We start from the raw sequence: 14,704 nt of genomic DNA, 5'->3' as shown, positions 1-14,704 counted from the left end.
AGCCCTAGTGAGACTCAGCCAAAATTGGTTCTCTCAGCTCGGATTTTTCCCATACACGGGCTTAAAAACCTTTTGTGTACGCATGCGTCTTGTCCAGGCTGCGGTTGGCTGATGGTCCCATCTATCAGTGGAAAAGCCAACGGAGTGAGCCTGTGCAGCCACTTCCCAACGGTAGGAGGTGCTAGGAGGGGATTGGGATCTTTGTCCGCTTATTCCGGTGTGGAGGAGCCGGTAGAGAAGCAGGTTTTGGAATGTTGATTGGCCCTGCTGCCGAACCATTGCCTCATTTGTCGTGTCACAGTGGGGAGGGGACCGGCGTAAAGGGCGGCGGGGTTGACGCTGCTTGCGAACAGTGTCCGATGGCTAGCTGCCAATCGACCATTTATTGAGCGCCTCCTGTGTGCCAAACACGGCCCAAGGCTCTTTGGAATACGGTGATCTCTGTACTCATGGGAGTTTACGGTGTAGAGAAGACTGAACAAGTGACCGTTGCTTTCCTTTTTCCTCCCTTCTGCCCCTTCGCCTTAGATGGAGATTTTCTCTTTCCGAACCCGGAATCGCTCCTTCGTCTCCGCCCACAGCCGGCGCCAGCCTCCCCTTTCTACTGAGGGTGGTGACACAGGCGAGGACGGGCGCTGCCGGGCGCCGCCGGTCGCGCGACCTGGCCGTAGGCGGAGTCCTTCCCCTCCCTCCTTCGGCCCGCGTCGTCGTCACCAGCTTTTATTGGGCACGTGGCGGCTGATGCGCAGTAAATAGGAGTGACTCTGGGCGGCCACTCTGCGAAGGTGGGGACCGTACTTTATGAGACCAAACTGAGCTAGGCCCTTAGAGCTGTAAACACGTGGAAGCAGGTACAAAGCAAAGGGAGGTGAATGTAAATCAATCCAACTGGAAGCACTAAATCCTGGGCCCCCAGGGTGATCTGAACTAGACCTAGCAGGAAAGTGCAGAGGCAAGGCGTGGTGGAAAGAACCTGGGGGGAGGCTTTACCAACTGTGAAATAGGGCAGGGGAATGGACGTGCCCCTCGCCCAGGCAGTGACACTCGATGACTTAAGATTGCAAACAGATATAAGTGGGTTGTAGTGGCTCAAGTAGGAGCCTCTTTGGAGCCTGGGGTGGGGTCGTCCTGTGTCCCTTCCACTTCCGCTCTTTCTGAAACAAGTTTCCACAGTCACAAGGCTGGAAAAGTTACTCAGCCCATGGGACTGAGGAGTGAGTCAGAAAAACATGAGCTACAAGAGAATTGGCCTGGCCCCCTTGGCTGGAACAATCAGATACCACCCCTTTGTTTTCCACCTCTCGAGAGCCACCTCTTTAGGTGTAGGAGCCCAGTAGCTACTAATTCTTACCTCTACCCAGTAGCTACTAATTCTTACCACAGCTGAGTCCAGGAAACTGAGATCCTTAGCCCTATTCGATCTGGTGCTCCTTCAGGAGCTGGTCCTGACATCTGGGAAGTAGAGGAGAAACTGCAAAAAGTAACCAGGCTCTTGAGTATTAAAAAATTTTTTTAAAAAAAATCGAGTTTGGGGCTGGCCCTGTGGCTCACTCGGGAGAGTGCGGTGCTGATAACACCAAGGCCACGGGTTCAGATCCCACATAGGGATGGCCGGTTTGCTCACTGGGCGAGCGTGGTGCTGACAACACCAAGTCAAGGGTTAAGATCCCCTTACCGGTCATCTTTTAGGAAAAAAAAAAAAATCGAGTTTGTAGCACTCCACAATTTACAAAGGGCACTTTCACAAGCATTATCTCATTTTAGCCTCTCTGAACATACTGTGTGCCAAGCACTAAGCCAGACACAAAAATGGATAAACCAGTGCATTTTTTTTTTTGTGACCGGTAAGGGGATTGGAACCCTTGGCTTGGTGTCACCCGCACCGCGCTCAACCAGTGAGCGCACCAGCTGCACTCTCCCGAGTGAGCCACGGGGTCGGCCCGACCAGTACATTTTTAAAAGAGGTGTTCAGTCTAGTTAGAACTAACTAGTTCAGTTAGAACTAGTTCAGTCTAATAGAAACTAGTACCTACATTTCCAGGTAGAATGGGGTAGATGCTATAAGGAAGGGAAGGGGTAGATTCCTGATGCATTATTGGAGGATATCACAGCCACCTCAGCAGGAAGGGGGATAGAGAGATCAGGAAAAGTGTCATGGAGTGAAAATTGTAGGAGTGAAACCTTAAATGATACAGAGGGTTTCAAAGATAGAAATAGCAGTTTTTTGCTCAAAGACATCTTCTTATCGAGGTAAGCACATCATTTTCATGTCTTTGACAAATAACAGTAGTAAGTATTCTACCTCTTAAATATCTACTAAATTCATCCTCTTCTCTCCATCCTTCTGTCCATGCCTTCCTTGGGTTTCTATTTGTAGAGGATCCTGACTGGGCCACTTGCCTCCAATGCTGCATTCCTTCCAAGTGATTTTCACCATTACTGTCAGAGGGAGCTTTTACTGGTAGATTTCTGAAATGCAAATCTAATCAAGCTCCTTCTCTACTTAAAATCTTTTGTTGACCAAACATCTGCAGAATGAAGTCCAAGTCTTGGCCACCAAGGTCCTTCATAATGAGGCCTCTGCCAACCTCTTCAGCTCTGTATGCTATTCCTTTGACCCGCACCACAATGTTTGAGTTCCTGAAGGCACCATTCTCTCTCCATACCTTACATGCTATTCTCGCTATAAGGAATGCCTTCCCTCATTTACCCAGGCAACTCCTACATGTCTTCAAAATCCAGCTCAGAGCTGGCTAGTTAGGTCAGTTGGTTAGACCGCAGTGCTATTAACACCAAGGTCAAGGGTTCAGATCCCCTTGCCCACCAGCCCCCCCCACCAAAAGAAAAAGTTCTTGGAAAAATGGAATTAAAAAATAATATGTACTGGCCAGCCGCCCCCCACAAGAAGAAAAAAAAAAAAAAAATCCAGCTCAAACACCTCCTGCAGGAAGCCTCCTCTGATGTCTACTAGTCTGGATTAGGGTGTGCCCCAAATGCATTTATATCCTTCCTATGTGACATTTAACAGACTCCAGTGTTAACTGTTGGTTCACTTGTCCCTTGTCCCCACTAGACTGTGAGTTGCCTAGAAGTAGGAGCAGCCTCCTTCCTCTCTATATCTCCAGTGCCTAACACAGGGTTTCACAGAGAAGGTGCTTAATAAATGTTTGTTGCATTTTGGACAGAAGGATGGCATGAGCAAAACTACAAAGGATCTATCTATCAAGGAATAGAGTGGGCTGTCTAGTCTGCCTAGAGTCCAAGGGATGCATAGGGAATGGCATTGAGTAAGCCTGGAAAAGGGGTTGTGTTGGCTCTTTGAAGGCCTTCGGAGCTGGGCCAAGGAGTTTGGACTTTATATGGTGGGCAGTGGAGAACCATATGGTATTAAGGTTATCAAAGCTGGGCCAAAGAGGAAATGATGGATTGGAGAAGGGTGAGGTGTGGATTAGAAAGAAAGCATGCAGCTACTAGCTCTGTTTACAGATACAGAGGCCCAGGGAGATTGTGACTACCCAAGGCCACACAGCTGGTAAGTGGCAGAACTAGGAGTTGAATTAGTTCTGGACTATACCAAGTCCAGAGATCTTTTTATCACACCACAAAGGGTGTACAGTAGATGGTGCTTCAAGGCTGTCCAAGTGTGAGATGTATGTTCATTGGTCAGAATGAAAACCTGCACGTCTGCAGGTTATTCTGCAGACACAATACTAACATCTCTGCTGCTTAACACAACACACATTTTCTATTCACACAAAGTCTACTCTGGTGCTGGACAACACCTTAAGGTGGCTTGGCACTCCAGGCTGCTTAGATCTTGTAGCACTCTACCTCAACATGTGCTTCCACAATTCCCACAATGGGGAAAGAGCACTTGGAGAATCAGGTACTGGCTGAGCTTCAGAAGGGACACACATTACTTCCCAGTACAGTCCATTGGCCAGAACTAGTCCAATGACCCCGCTTGACTACACAGGGACTGGGAAAAACAGGAAGGAGAGAGAACATGAAATATTTGTGGGCAATAGTAATGCCTACCCAAGACATCATGAGCAATGCCTATAGAGAAGGAGGGGCAGGTCAGACAGTCTGAGGAACAGACAGGAGGTGTACAGAAAAGAGGCTTTGCTCAGGATTTAGGTGTTAGGTCAAGGCTGTTCTGGTCACCTCAGAGAAAGGTCCTCTCTTCCATGGGAATGGATGAGCTGCAGCGTACATCATACCAGTGGTTTCTTACCTGTACCAATGTTTGGGGAAGCTTAGGAACTATAAGCACAGAGGAGAGGATGGCTTCACTCAATGGCTGCTGGCAGGAGGCCTCAGTCCTCTGCCATATGGGCCTCTCCATAGGGCTGCTTCAGTTTCCCACAACATGACATCTGGCTTCTGCCAGGACACATGATGATAGAGAAAGATAGGGAGAAGCTATGACTTGGCCTTGGAAGTCACATGCCATCACTTCTGCCTTTTTTTATTGGTCACACATACCAAGCATGATTCATTGTGGGAGGGGACTATACAAGGTCATGAATACCAGGCAGGGATAACTGGAGACCATCTTGGAAGCTGCTACAGGGGAGCAGGTAGCCACAGGGGAGCCTCATCTGGAGAACAGTATCTTCTTGATCCCTTCCTGCTCAGCTCATTGTTCTTCTCTGCCCCTACTGAAGAAGTGAGGTGAAGTCTGCAATGACCTCGTGAGGGAGGCAGGATGAGTACAGGTGGTTGCACTTTGCAGATAAGGAAACCCAAGGCACGAACACATTCCGTGACTTGCCTGACACCCATGTGTTCTTGCAGCAGCCTGCACATGCAGCAACCACAGCCTTAACCTTGTGACGTGGATTTGAGACATTTGTAGGCCTGTCTCTGCTGTTGTATACAGCCTCTCACACTCCGTGTTTGCTTCTGCAGCACCTAGCATGGACTAGGTACAGAGGAGTGGTCAAACTCTGCTAGCATGAGCCACACCTGGTACACTTCCCTCCACAGCCGCTGCACCGGCCCCACGGCATAGCTGTGCGGGGTGTGAGGAGGCAGGAGTAAGGGCAGCCTGCCCAGATGAAGGGTGCCAGGTGGGGGGCCCTTCAGGATGTGTGAGGAGGACAGGGAGAGGTTCCCTGGCATGGTTAAAGCACTCAAAAGGCAGGTCAAGGGCAAGCCACTGTTTCTCACAGTTGACTGTGAAGGTGGAATCCATATGTGCCTAACATAGTGCCTGGGCAAGTTTCTGCTGCAGAATGGTTTTCAGCAAAGTTCCTCTACCATGCTGCACCCCCACACTGAACACCATTCTGTTCCCGACCTGACCTTGGGTGGTATTTCTGTTTTTCTTATGTCCCAGGATCCCTCCTGGGACTCTAACTGGACAACCCCTTCTTAGTCCTAGGGCTGCCTCCTTCTGACAGAGCACCTGGAAGAAATTCTCACCTGAAAATCCCACCAGAGACACCTGGAAGTGCCCTCCCCCACAGGTTGACCACCATTCTTCCCAGCCAAGGTGAAGCCTCTCGCCATGGCAGGGCCACACCGGTCCTTCCTTCCCCTCCTTGGCCGGCCGCACCAAAGAAACCAAACCCAAGCCGAAGTATCAGAAACGTGTATTCTTTTTCTTTTAATAGTAAACCTCTTTACAACAAATATAGTGAAAGAGTTTTCAAACAAAACTCATAAGAATCTCGAGGACTTTGTCTTTTCTTATTGTGTAGAATACTAAGAAAGCATCACCATACAGCACGAAAAGAAATATTGAAAACAAATCAACAGCCACACACTTGGACTCGCCCTGCCCCAGGACCCAGGAGGAGCCCCAGGAGTGTGGGTGATTGTCGGGTTTGGGGGTGGGGCACCTCTGTGGCCTGGCCTGCCCCTCCCTCCCTCTTCCCCAGCCCCTCCCTTCCTCTGGGACTTGAATGGGGGAGAGGAGAGAATCAAGATTCTCCATGTAACGTTCCAGCCACCTCCCCCCATACAAATCCCACTCCTTCTACCAACTGCTCAGGGGGTGGGAAGAGGCAGCAGAGGGGAGAACAAGGAGTTCCCAGGCTCCATGTCTCCTCCCCTCCATGAAAGCCTAAAGTCACCCCCCACCCCACCCCAGGGGATTCCAAAGAGTCAGTTAAAAATATATAGGATATAGATATTTCTAGATACACTTACATCATTTCTGTCTCTCCAAACAAATAAATAATCAGCAAGAGAAGGTGCATTACTTCCTTCCTGTCCAAGGTGGGGAGGGATGGGTGGGGGTCAGGGGTCAGTCTCGCTGCATTGAGTGCACTGTTTGGGGGAGGGGATAGTGCGATCCATTGGGGGGGTCCTCATGCCCACTGTCCCTGAAAGCTGTGGGAAACCTGGGGAGGGGAGGGGTATTGGACGACTCCAGTGGTTACTTTGGCAAGTGCCCAGTTCTTCAGAGGGAGTGGGTGGAGGCAAATTTGGCTTGTAAGAGGAAGAAATTAAGTCCCCATTTGAGCTCTGGGTTCCCAGGGACCCATTCATCTAGCCGGCCGAGAGCCCCTACCCCCAAGAGAAACCTTGGGATACTGAATTGCAGAAATGTCACATATTCATTCACAGACCACCCCCTGTCACCAGGGACAGAGAAGAAAGGACACACACACATCCACACATGGTAATAATCAAAAGCCAGGTTTGCCATTATGAGGCAGAGGGCAAAACTGGTGAATATTGCACCGTGAACTGCAGGGGCCCTCACCCTCACCCCTCCTCCGTGTTTGATGGTGGCCAAGCCCGGCCTAGAAAGGTGGGCAGACTGACGGTAGGAATAGCCTGAGAAGGGAAGGCCAGTCATTCAACATTTATTGAGCACCTATCATTCAACCATTCACCCCTTCAGCATTTACTGAGCACCTACTATGTGCCAGACACTGGACAAGGCTCTGGGAATGCACGCATGCATAAGACTACACCCTGGCTTCTTTCAAGGCCCTGATCAAGTCTCATCAATTCTTCAAACTCCCTCTAGGAACTTGCAGGAGAGGTGGGAAGGCTGCACATGCTGTGTCCCTGCTCGGTCAGCAGGTGAGGGTTAAGCTGTGAGTGAGGAAGGATCACGCCCAGCTGAAGAAAAAGCTCAGGGAGGCAGGGGAGCTTGAGTTTCACCCTGAAAGCAGGACGGGGTTTGGTGGAAGAGGGCACTCTAGAAAAGGGAACTGAGTGTCAAGGCATGAGGGACTAAGTGGACAACAGAGTGGGGGCAAAGGTTCCTGGAGGGAAGCCCTGGAGAGGTAGGGCCTAGGGAGAAGCAGAGGGACAACTGCCAACCCCCCTAAGTGCAATACAAACTGTAGAGCTGTGGTGAGAGCAGGTGAAGGAGCAGGCAGGAAGGGAGTGAGGGTCAGAAGCCAGTGAGGGGGAAGCCAGGGCTTGGAGCTAGAACAGCCACCTGTCCCTTTGTAAACACACACCCAGCCACACACACAGAGATGCCCTCAGATCTCCAGTCACACAAGGATTCACGTATCCACCCAGATGGGCTCAGAGACACACACAGGTACACCCACGCATACACCCCCCCCCAGACACACACATACATAAATACAAAGGTACGCTCAGACACACAAGTACTAGGTGCCCTCATGAACACACTCAGGTAGATGTGTGGTCACACACACCCCTCTGCTTCTGGTTCCTTCCCTGCACTGAGTGTCAGAATACTGCAAGAGGCTGGGCCATAGAAGCGGGCAAAGACAGTCATTTAACAGGAGACTGGGCCTTGTCTAACTACTCTCCTCTCCAACAGAGAGGAAGCCCCAAGGGAGCGCTGCACCTCTTGGCCACTTGGCAGAGGAGTTGCTTGTGTGAAGGACTGTGGTGGGCCCCTGGCTACCTGCCCCTGTTACTCCAGGCCAGGCCCCTTAGGGTGGGGGTGGCTGTGGAGTCGGTGGAGAGCAGGCTGGGGGCCTGTCCCCTCCAGTTTGATCTCTGATCCAGCCCGAGGTCTCAGGACCCCATGCTTCGGCTGCCCCTGGCCCCTTGCCCACCACCCCACTGGGGAGGCAGCAGACGGGGCAGACTCGGGGGAGAGGGGAGGGGGAGCGAGAACAACAGCAGAAGAATCTCATCTGTACAGTACGGGCCGTTTGAGTCATTATTATTACAATATACTTTGACAAAAATAGAATCTCATTTCATATCAGTACAACAACAACAAAAAAAACAGTTTCCTGGACTGTTACACCGCTAACGTTTTCCAAAGGTTGCTATTTACAATTACAGTAGCCAAGAGGGAAGGTGGGATGCGGCCGGGAGGTGGTGGGTCAAGGAGGTAGCGAGACCATGAGGGCGCCAAGAGCAGGGAGGTGGGGTGGGGAGCAGGAGGAGCTAGGAGGAGGGGCTGGGGAGGAATTCGGGAGGCTGGCCCTTTACGGACCACATCCCCTCATCCATAGGGACCTCCCGCCCCACAGACCAGCCCAGTGCCCACTCCTCTGGGTAGAGTGCGTGCAAGGCAGAGGAAGTCCCTTCACCATACTCGACACTTGTCCCATGAAAGGGCTCTGGCCCTCAGGCACCCTAGGGAAGGCCAAGGCCGACTCTCGCTTGGAGCCACCCCATTAAAATTCCTCTCCCCAGTTCCCCCTGCACGTTGTGGCCAGCTTTACGGGGCTGGTGTCAACTGAGGGATGGGGAGCTATTGCACTGTATATCTTAGAAAAAAGCTGGGGAAGGGAGGGGGCCCAATTCACCCCTTGCCCAGCCCTCCTGCCCTCCTCAGCCCTCTCCTCATGGCTCTGTCTTTCCCTCCAAATGTGCTTTCAGAGAGGCCCCCACCTCAAATCCCCACCCCCAGCCTCAGATTCCCAGACACCTTCATAGCCCAAAAGCTCAGCCAGCACCCACATGAATTGGTGAGAGTGTGTTATGTGTGTGTGCAGGGGGATTTGGGGGCCAGGCTTGGGTATTCATCCCCATCTGCCTATGGCCACATGAACAGCCCAGAAGCAGAGACCCTTTTCAGAATCTCTGCTTCACTTTCCCCTTGAAACACAAACTCACCCATCAAGCTAACTTTGGGGTTTCAGTCTATTGTATGGGTTTTTTGTTGTTTGGTAGTTTTTTTGGTTAATTCCCTCTTTCTGGGGGATGGAGTGGGAGGGCTCCACATGCAGGGCTCGGCACCTGTCCTTTCCCAAAGGCCTATCGGGCCCCCCACCCCCTTCTTGCAGCATATGTGTACAACGTGCAAAGTGTCCCCCCCTTCCCGCAAAAGAGAGAGCCCCCCAGCCAGTGAAAATGGTGGGGGGTGTAGAAAGAGGGGATGAGAGCATCCCCCTCTCCAAAGCGAGAATCCAAATTTAAAAATATATAATAATAATAATAATATAATAATAATTATACACAAATGTAACCGTCAACAGGACACGGAGCACGAGAAAGGAAGTGGGGGTCGAGCGGGAGGAGCCCAGGACAGGGAGGGGTGGGCGGTGAGATTGTCAACTCTTCATCAGGGAGGCTGAGAGGAGGGGAGTGGGGATCGTCACTTTAATGTCTGTGAAGAGAGGAGATGGAGAATGGGGTGTGAGGGGGTGGCCCAGGCTGCAGGCATGTACCCTCCACTCCCCTCTCCCCATAGGGCCGGGATTCTAGTGGCAGGGCCAGCTGTGAGGGGCAGAAGCCATCAAGCAGACAGGCTGATGCTGGATACAGGGAAGGAGATGGGCCTTTGGTGGGGGGACAGGGGTATTGGTGCTGCCCCACAAGGGCTGGTGGAAGGGCTAGTTGGCCACAAGGCCTCTCGGGTAGGAGTTAAAACAAGTTGGGGGGCACAAGGGGCAGTCCCTGGGTGTAGCAGACACTGGAGGACAGGAGGGGTGATGCTACAGTACCCAGGTATCGAGCCGCATCCTCTTCACAGCTGAACCCTCAGCCTCAGGCTCTGGGGCCGGGCGCAGCAGGCCCAGTGTGGGCCCGAAGTCCCCCCGTCCATCATCCCGGTCCCCTGTCTCATAGGATCCCCCAGCCGGGCTGCTGAGACTGTCGCCAGGCTCAGGGCGGGCAGTTGGGAACACAGCTGGAGGGGGAGGCGCAGGGCTGCGCTCCCGGCTTGGGGACACTGGTTCCGACTTGATGCTGATGTGGGGGTGGGTGGTGACTGTGAGGGCAGCACCCACGTGGGGCAGGGGGCTGCCCGGGCTGGAGGTAGGCAACAGGGATGGGGCACAGGGGACAGAAAAGGAGGGGTGAGTGACAGAAAAAGTGATAGCAGGTCACAAGACAGAGAGTGAGGGAGAGCAGAGAATGAGAATATGGGGATGGGAGGCAAGTGGGGACGAGGGAGAGACCAGTGGATGGAGAGAGTGAACAGAAGAGAGGGGTCAAATGAAGAGAGAGAAGGGAAATAAGTATTAGTTCTCCTTCCATCCCATGTTATCTGCAGCCCAGGCCCCCCACCCCAGGGCTGGCTGGGGGAAGGGGCTCAGGGTGAGTCTCCTAGCTTGTACAGGGGATTCCAGGACTGCCACTTATGCAGTGCACAGCCTCACATGATGTCCACTAATGACAGACAACCCTGAAGGGAACCCAGCTCTCAAGAGGACCCTCCTCTTCCTGCTCCTCAACTCTCCCTTCTCAAACATTCCCATGGAAAATCTCCCAAGGACTCACATGAGGTTGCTGAGAGATACGGGGACCAGGTGGGGCTGTTGCTGAGGTGGCTGTTGTGGCTGCTGCGGCTGCTGTGGCTGCTGTGGCTGTGGCTGTTGCTGTGGAGGCTGTGGCTGTTGCGGCTGCTGGGGCTGTTGTGGCTGTTGCCAGGCGGTGACATTGCCTAGTGACAGCCCCCCAGGTGAACTGAAGGCTGGTAAGGAGGAGAGCTCTGCACTGGTCAACTGGTAATCTGCTCAGGAGAAAAAGTGAGATGAGTCTACAGTGGGGGAGAGGGCACCAGGCTCCCATGGGCAGCCACCTCCCAGAGGACCAGGGTGATGAGGGGACAGGTGGTGTTTAATGATAGATGTGAAGAATTCAAGAAAAGCATAAAAATTTGGAGATGGCACTCAGAGTTAAAGAATTTCAAGTCATAATAACCATGAAGTGCTGGGGGTTTTTTTTGTTGTTGTTTTTGAAAGATGACCGGTAAGGGGATCTCAACCCTTGGCTTGGTGTTGTCAGCACCACGCTCAGCCAGTGAGCGAACCGGCCATCCCTATATAGGATCCGAACCCATGGCCTTGGTGTTGTCAGCACCACGCTCAGCCAGTGAGCGAACCGGCCATCCCTATATAGGATCCGAACCCATGGCCTTGGTGTTGTCAGCACCACGCTTTCCCGAGTGAGCCACGGGCTGGCCCTTGAAGTGCTGTTTTTTAACAGGATGAAAAGAGGTGATTTTTTTTTTTTTTTTTTTAAAAGATGACCGGTAAGCGGATCTTAACCCTTGACTTGGTGTTGTCAGCACCACGCTCACCCAGTGAGTAACCGGCCATCCCTATATGGGATCCGAACCCATGGCCTTGGTGTTATCAGCACCACACTCTCCCGAGTGAGCCACGGGCCGGCCCAAAAAGAGGTGATTTTTTAAAAACAGTATTAAACTTTTAAAAAATCATGTATAGGTAATGACAATTAAAAAGAAAGAAAAAGGAGGGGAAAAGATAAGTAGAGAAGATCTAATACATGTTCAACTGTCATCACTTCACCTGCCATGTCTCCAATGGCCTTCCTGAGGTACTGGGGAGCCATGGTACAAGCCAGACAAATGGTGCCTCAGAAGCAAACCACTGTGACCACCTTGCACACAGGCCCTGAGTCTCCTACAGACTGTCAATCCATAAAATAGGTGGCAGCAGGGATTTGAGCCATTGTGCCTATGCACATAAACACAAAGGATGCATGTTTGCCACCCAGTCCTCACCTCATGGAGCAGAGAGGCTGCAAGGATTTCCCCATGAGAAGCTGCTCATTATTTTCTAAAATGTCTGTCCTAATGAAGAAACTGTGACATCTGTACTGTCACAGGACAAATAGAACCATGCTATTGTTTCATGTTGCAACCTGTTTGGGAGTTTATAAAATGTCTTCCCTGAGGATCATAGTGAGGTGGCATTGTAAGAGTGGGAAGGCATGCTGTGTTGGGGAGCACATCCCCCAATCATCCCAGCACCATCCACTATGCTATTACTCAGGGGGTCATCTGCTCCAGCACTCTGCTTTTATGCAGGGAAGATCATATTGTCTTTGCCATATAGCAATAAGGTTAAAGGCTTAAGATATGAGGTCAAAGTTCCTTGCTACCTCTGCTTATGGGCTGTGTGACCTTGGGCAAGTTACTTACTCTCTGCCTATAAACTTGAGGCAGGAATCCTATCTGCACTGCACAGCTGTTGTGAGGACTGAGTGAGTTAATACACAGAAAGCATGTAGAACAGTGTCTGGCTAATAGTATATATTTAAAAAACTGACCTATCACTACTTTACAAATGAGGCATCCACAGCCTCAAGTCTGAGAAACTTGCTCCAGGCCATGGAGAAAGCCAGTGGCAGAGCTAAAATAAGAACCCAGGACTCTTTATTACCTTTAAATCTCACTCTACAGTTGATCCACACTTAACTCTGGTCTTGTAATGCTGGCCAGGAGTTTTGAGATGCTTATATTTATAAAAAGCAGAACAAGGGCAGAAATGGGCTCTGGGATCAACTATCTCCAACACTTGATTTACAAACAAGGAAGCCAAGCCCAGAACAGTGTAGCAGCACCTTTCCCAAGGTCCCTCCATGAGTGAATGATAGACACAACTCCCAGTTCTCCACGGTCCCACCAGACTCCAGCCCTATCTACTGGGAGGCCTGGCTCCCCAGGGCCAGGAGGAGCACAGCCCCCCGGCCATTTGGCAGCCCACTCAGTCTGTTCCCTGAGCCACTACAGCCAAACCTCTGTTGCCAGTGCCAACAGTGGCCAGGCCTGTCCCTTACACAGGACATTCCCATAGCCAGATCACCCCCAGCTGGAATCGGAACTGGGGCCAAGGACTGTAAACAGCAATGTGTTCCTTGGGGTTTTGTTTATATACCTAGGGTCACCTGAAAACACCTGTTTAAACTGAGGTCTGCTTAGCTATTCCTGCAGCAAGAGTGATTGGAGCCCCTTGTTTCTGAGAGGATGTGAGAAATCCCACACACTTCCCAAAAGGACTCCAAGGGCAAGCCCAGGGGCAGAAACTGCTTTCACATCAGAGGGACAAATAAGAGTTTGTAAGTCTGGCCTTGCTGAGAGCCTGTTCCAGGTTCACTGACACCAACTAACCTCCCTCCTGCTTCACAAAGACTGCGGGTACTCAAGAAGATGGCAGAAAACCACCACCATGGGATTCCCAAACTAACAACAGCTCCAGAAAAGCGGTCTGAGCTGCCCTCGGCCAAGCGTCCCCAGCCTGCCCTGCCCACAGGGAGATGGCTTTTCCAGTTGGCCCCAGAGCCCCAGTGGTAGGGCTAAAGGAGCCCCAGAGAACTTCTGTCCACCCACTCCTCTTACAGATGAGGAGCATGGCCCACAGCGTGTCCCTTCTGGAGCAGTCCTTGCTGAAGCTGCAAGGACCTAATAACCTGGAGTGAGTCCACATGTAGCACATGAGCAAGGGACAAGGGTTTTATGGACACCTGATTAGAATGTATACACAAAACACATGCCAGAAACTGGTCACTTAATATGAGGGAGTTCTCCGGGCTCTCATACCTGCACAGGCTGGGGTCTGAATTTTTACATGTGGGGAGGAGGTGGGATTTTGTGAGTATTTGTACTGGTGTCTGGTATCACACACATGGTTCAACTCTGGGATGGGCATGTGGGGAGGGGGAGAAATTTTAGGGGTTTTCTTGTCTAGTCTGATTGCATCACAGGAATAGCCTTAACATAAGCTACTCACATGTGAGAGAACCTGGGGAAGGCAGAGATCTCTTTAGCTGGAAATAGCCCAGGTTCGCCAGTTACACAAATGCTCTGAAACAAGGTGACAAGGCATTTCCCCTAGTAAAGTTCTTCCTGACACAGCAGCTTGAAGTGTGGACAAGAATGGCTGGAAGTGTCACAGACTGTTCCCAGGTGGCTGTGAGTGGATGACATAGGCCAGGACAGCCCTAGGGACCCAGGACAGCTAGGCACTGGGTGTCCTTTCTGAATTCTACCCAGAGACCTCTCCCATGTCTTCAAGTGATTCTTCACCTTCAGATCCCCCTCTCCAGCCATTATCAGTCTTCCTCCTTCCTTGCCCCCTTATCATTCTGCCACCAAGCCAACATCAGGGGGAAGAGACCCCCTTCCTCCCCCTCCTGCCCTGGAGGCCCTACCTGGCTTTCCCAGGGAGCTGGCAAATCAGCCCTGACCATGAATCTCTGGCCTCCTCAGTCTCCCCGTCTCTTCCTCCTTCATTCCTTTATTCTCCTCCAGGAAGCCTTTGTGACCTGACATGTCTCCCTCCCTACTCCTTCAGCCTGAATCATCTGCTCAGCCCACCTCTGTCTCACCTCCTCCTCAAACTGGAGGCTTCCTGAGGATGGAGCTTCCCTCCTCCATTAGGTCCCATATTAAAAATAAAGGATGCCCAGTTAAATTTGAATTTCAGATAAAACGAGTAATTTTTAAGTGTAAGCATATCCCAAAGACATTCTTCTACTAAAGTGTGTCCCAAAGACATGCATATGCTAAAAAATTGTGCATTGTTTTATCTGAAATTCAAATTTAACT

General features: G+C 51.3%; 1 protein-coding gene and 1 long non-coding RNA gene across 3 annotated transcripts in view; one reads left to right on the top strand and one right to left on the bottom strand.

Annotated features, from left to right (window-relative positions):
- Window positions 1-305: 305 nt before the first annotated feature.
- Window positions 306-5,759, top strand: LOC103588739. Its single transcript, XR_550334.1, has 2 exons — window positions 306-785; window positions 5,384-5,759. It is a non-coding gene; the product is annotated as an uncharacterized LOC103588739 (long non-coding RNA).
- The window catches only part of MEF2D (myocyte enhancer factor 2D), a 34,403-nt gene continuing 25,287 nt past the window's right edge, over window positions 5,589-14,704 (bottom strand). Inside the window, exons 9-11 of one of the 2 annotated variants that reach the window (XM_008570557.1) lie at window positions 10,630-10,861; window positions 9,852-10,158; window positions 5,589-9,514 (exon numbers count right to left, since the gene is read on the bottom strand). In XM_008570557.1, the coding sequence (XP_008568779.1) occupies window positions 9,503-9,514; window positions 9,852-10,158; window positions 10,630-10,861 (551 nt within the window). In that variant the 3' untranslated portion in view covers window positions 5,589-9,502. The remainder of the gene's footprint in view (window positions 9,515-9,851; window positions 10,159-10,629; window positions 10,862-14,704) is intronic. The other variant, XM_008570549.1, reaches the window with a different exon arrangement.

Source organism: Galeopterus variegatus, unplaced genomic scaffold (genome assembly GCF_000696425.1).
Source record: "Galeopterus variegatus unplaced genomic scaffold, G_variegatus-3.0.2 Scaffold33, whole genome shotgun sequence".
Taxonomy (NCBI): domain Eukaryota; kingdom Metazoa; phylum Chordata; class Mammalia; order Dermoptera; family Cynocephalidae; genus Galeopterus; species Galeopterus variegatus.
Note: the sequence above shows the minus strand (reverse complement) of the source record. Positions and strands in the feature narration are given on the sequence as shown.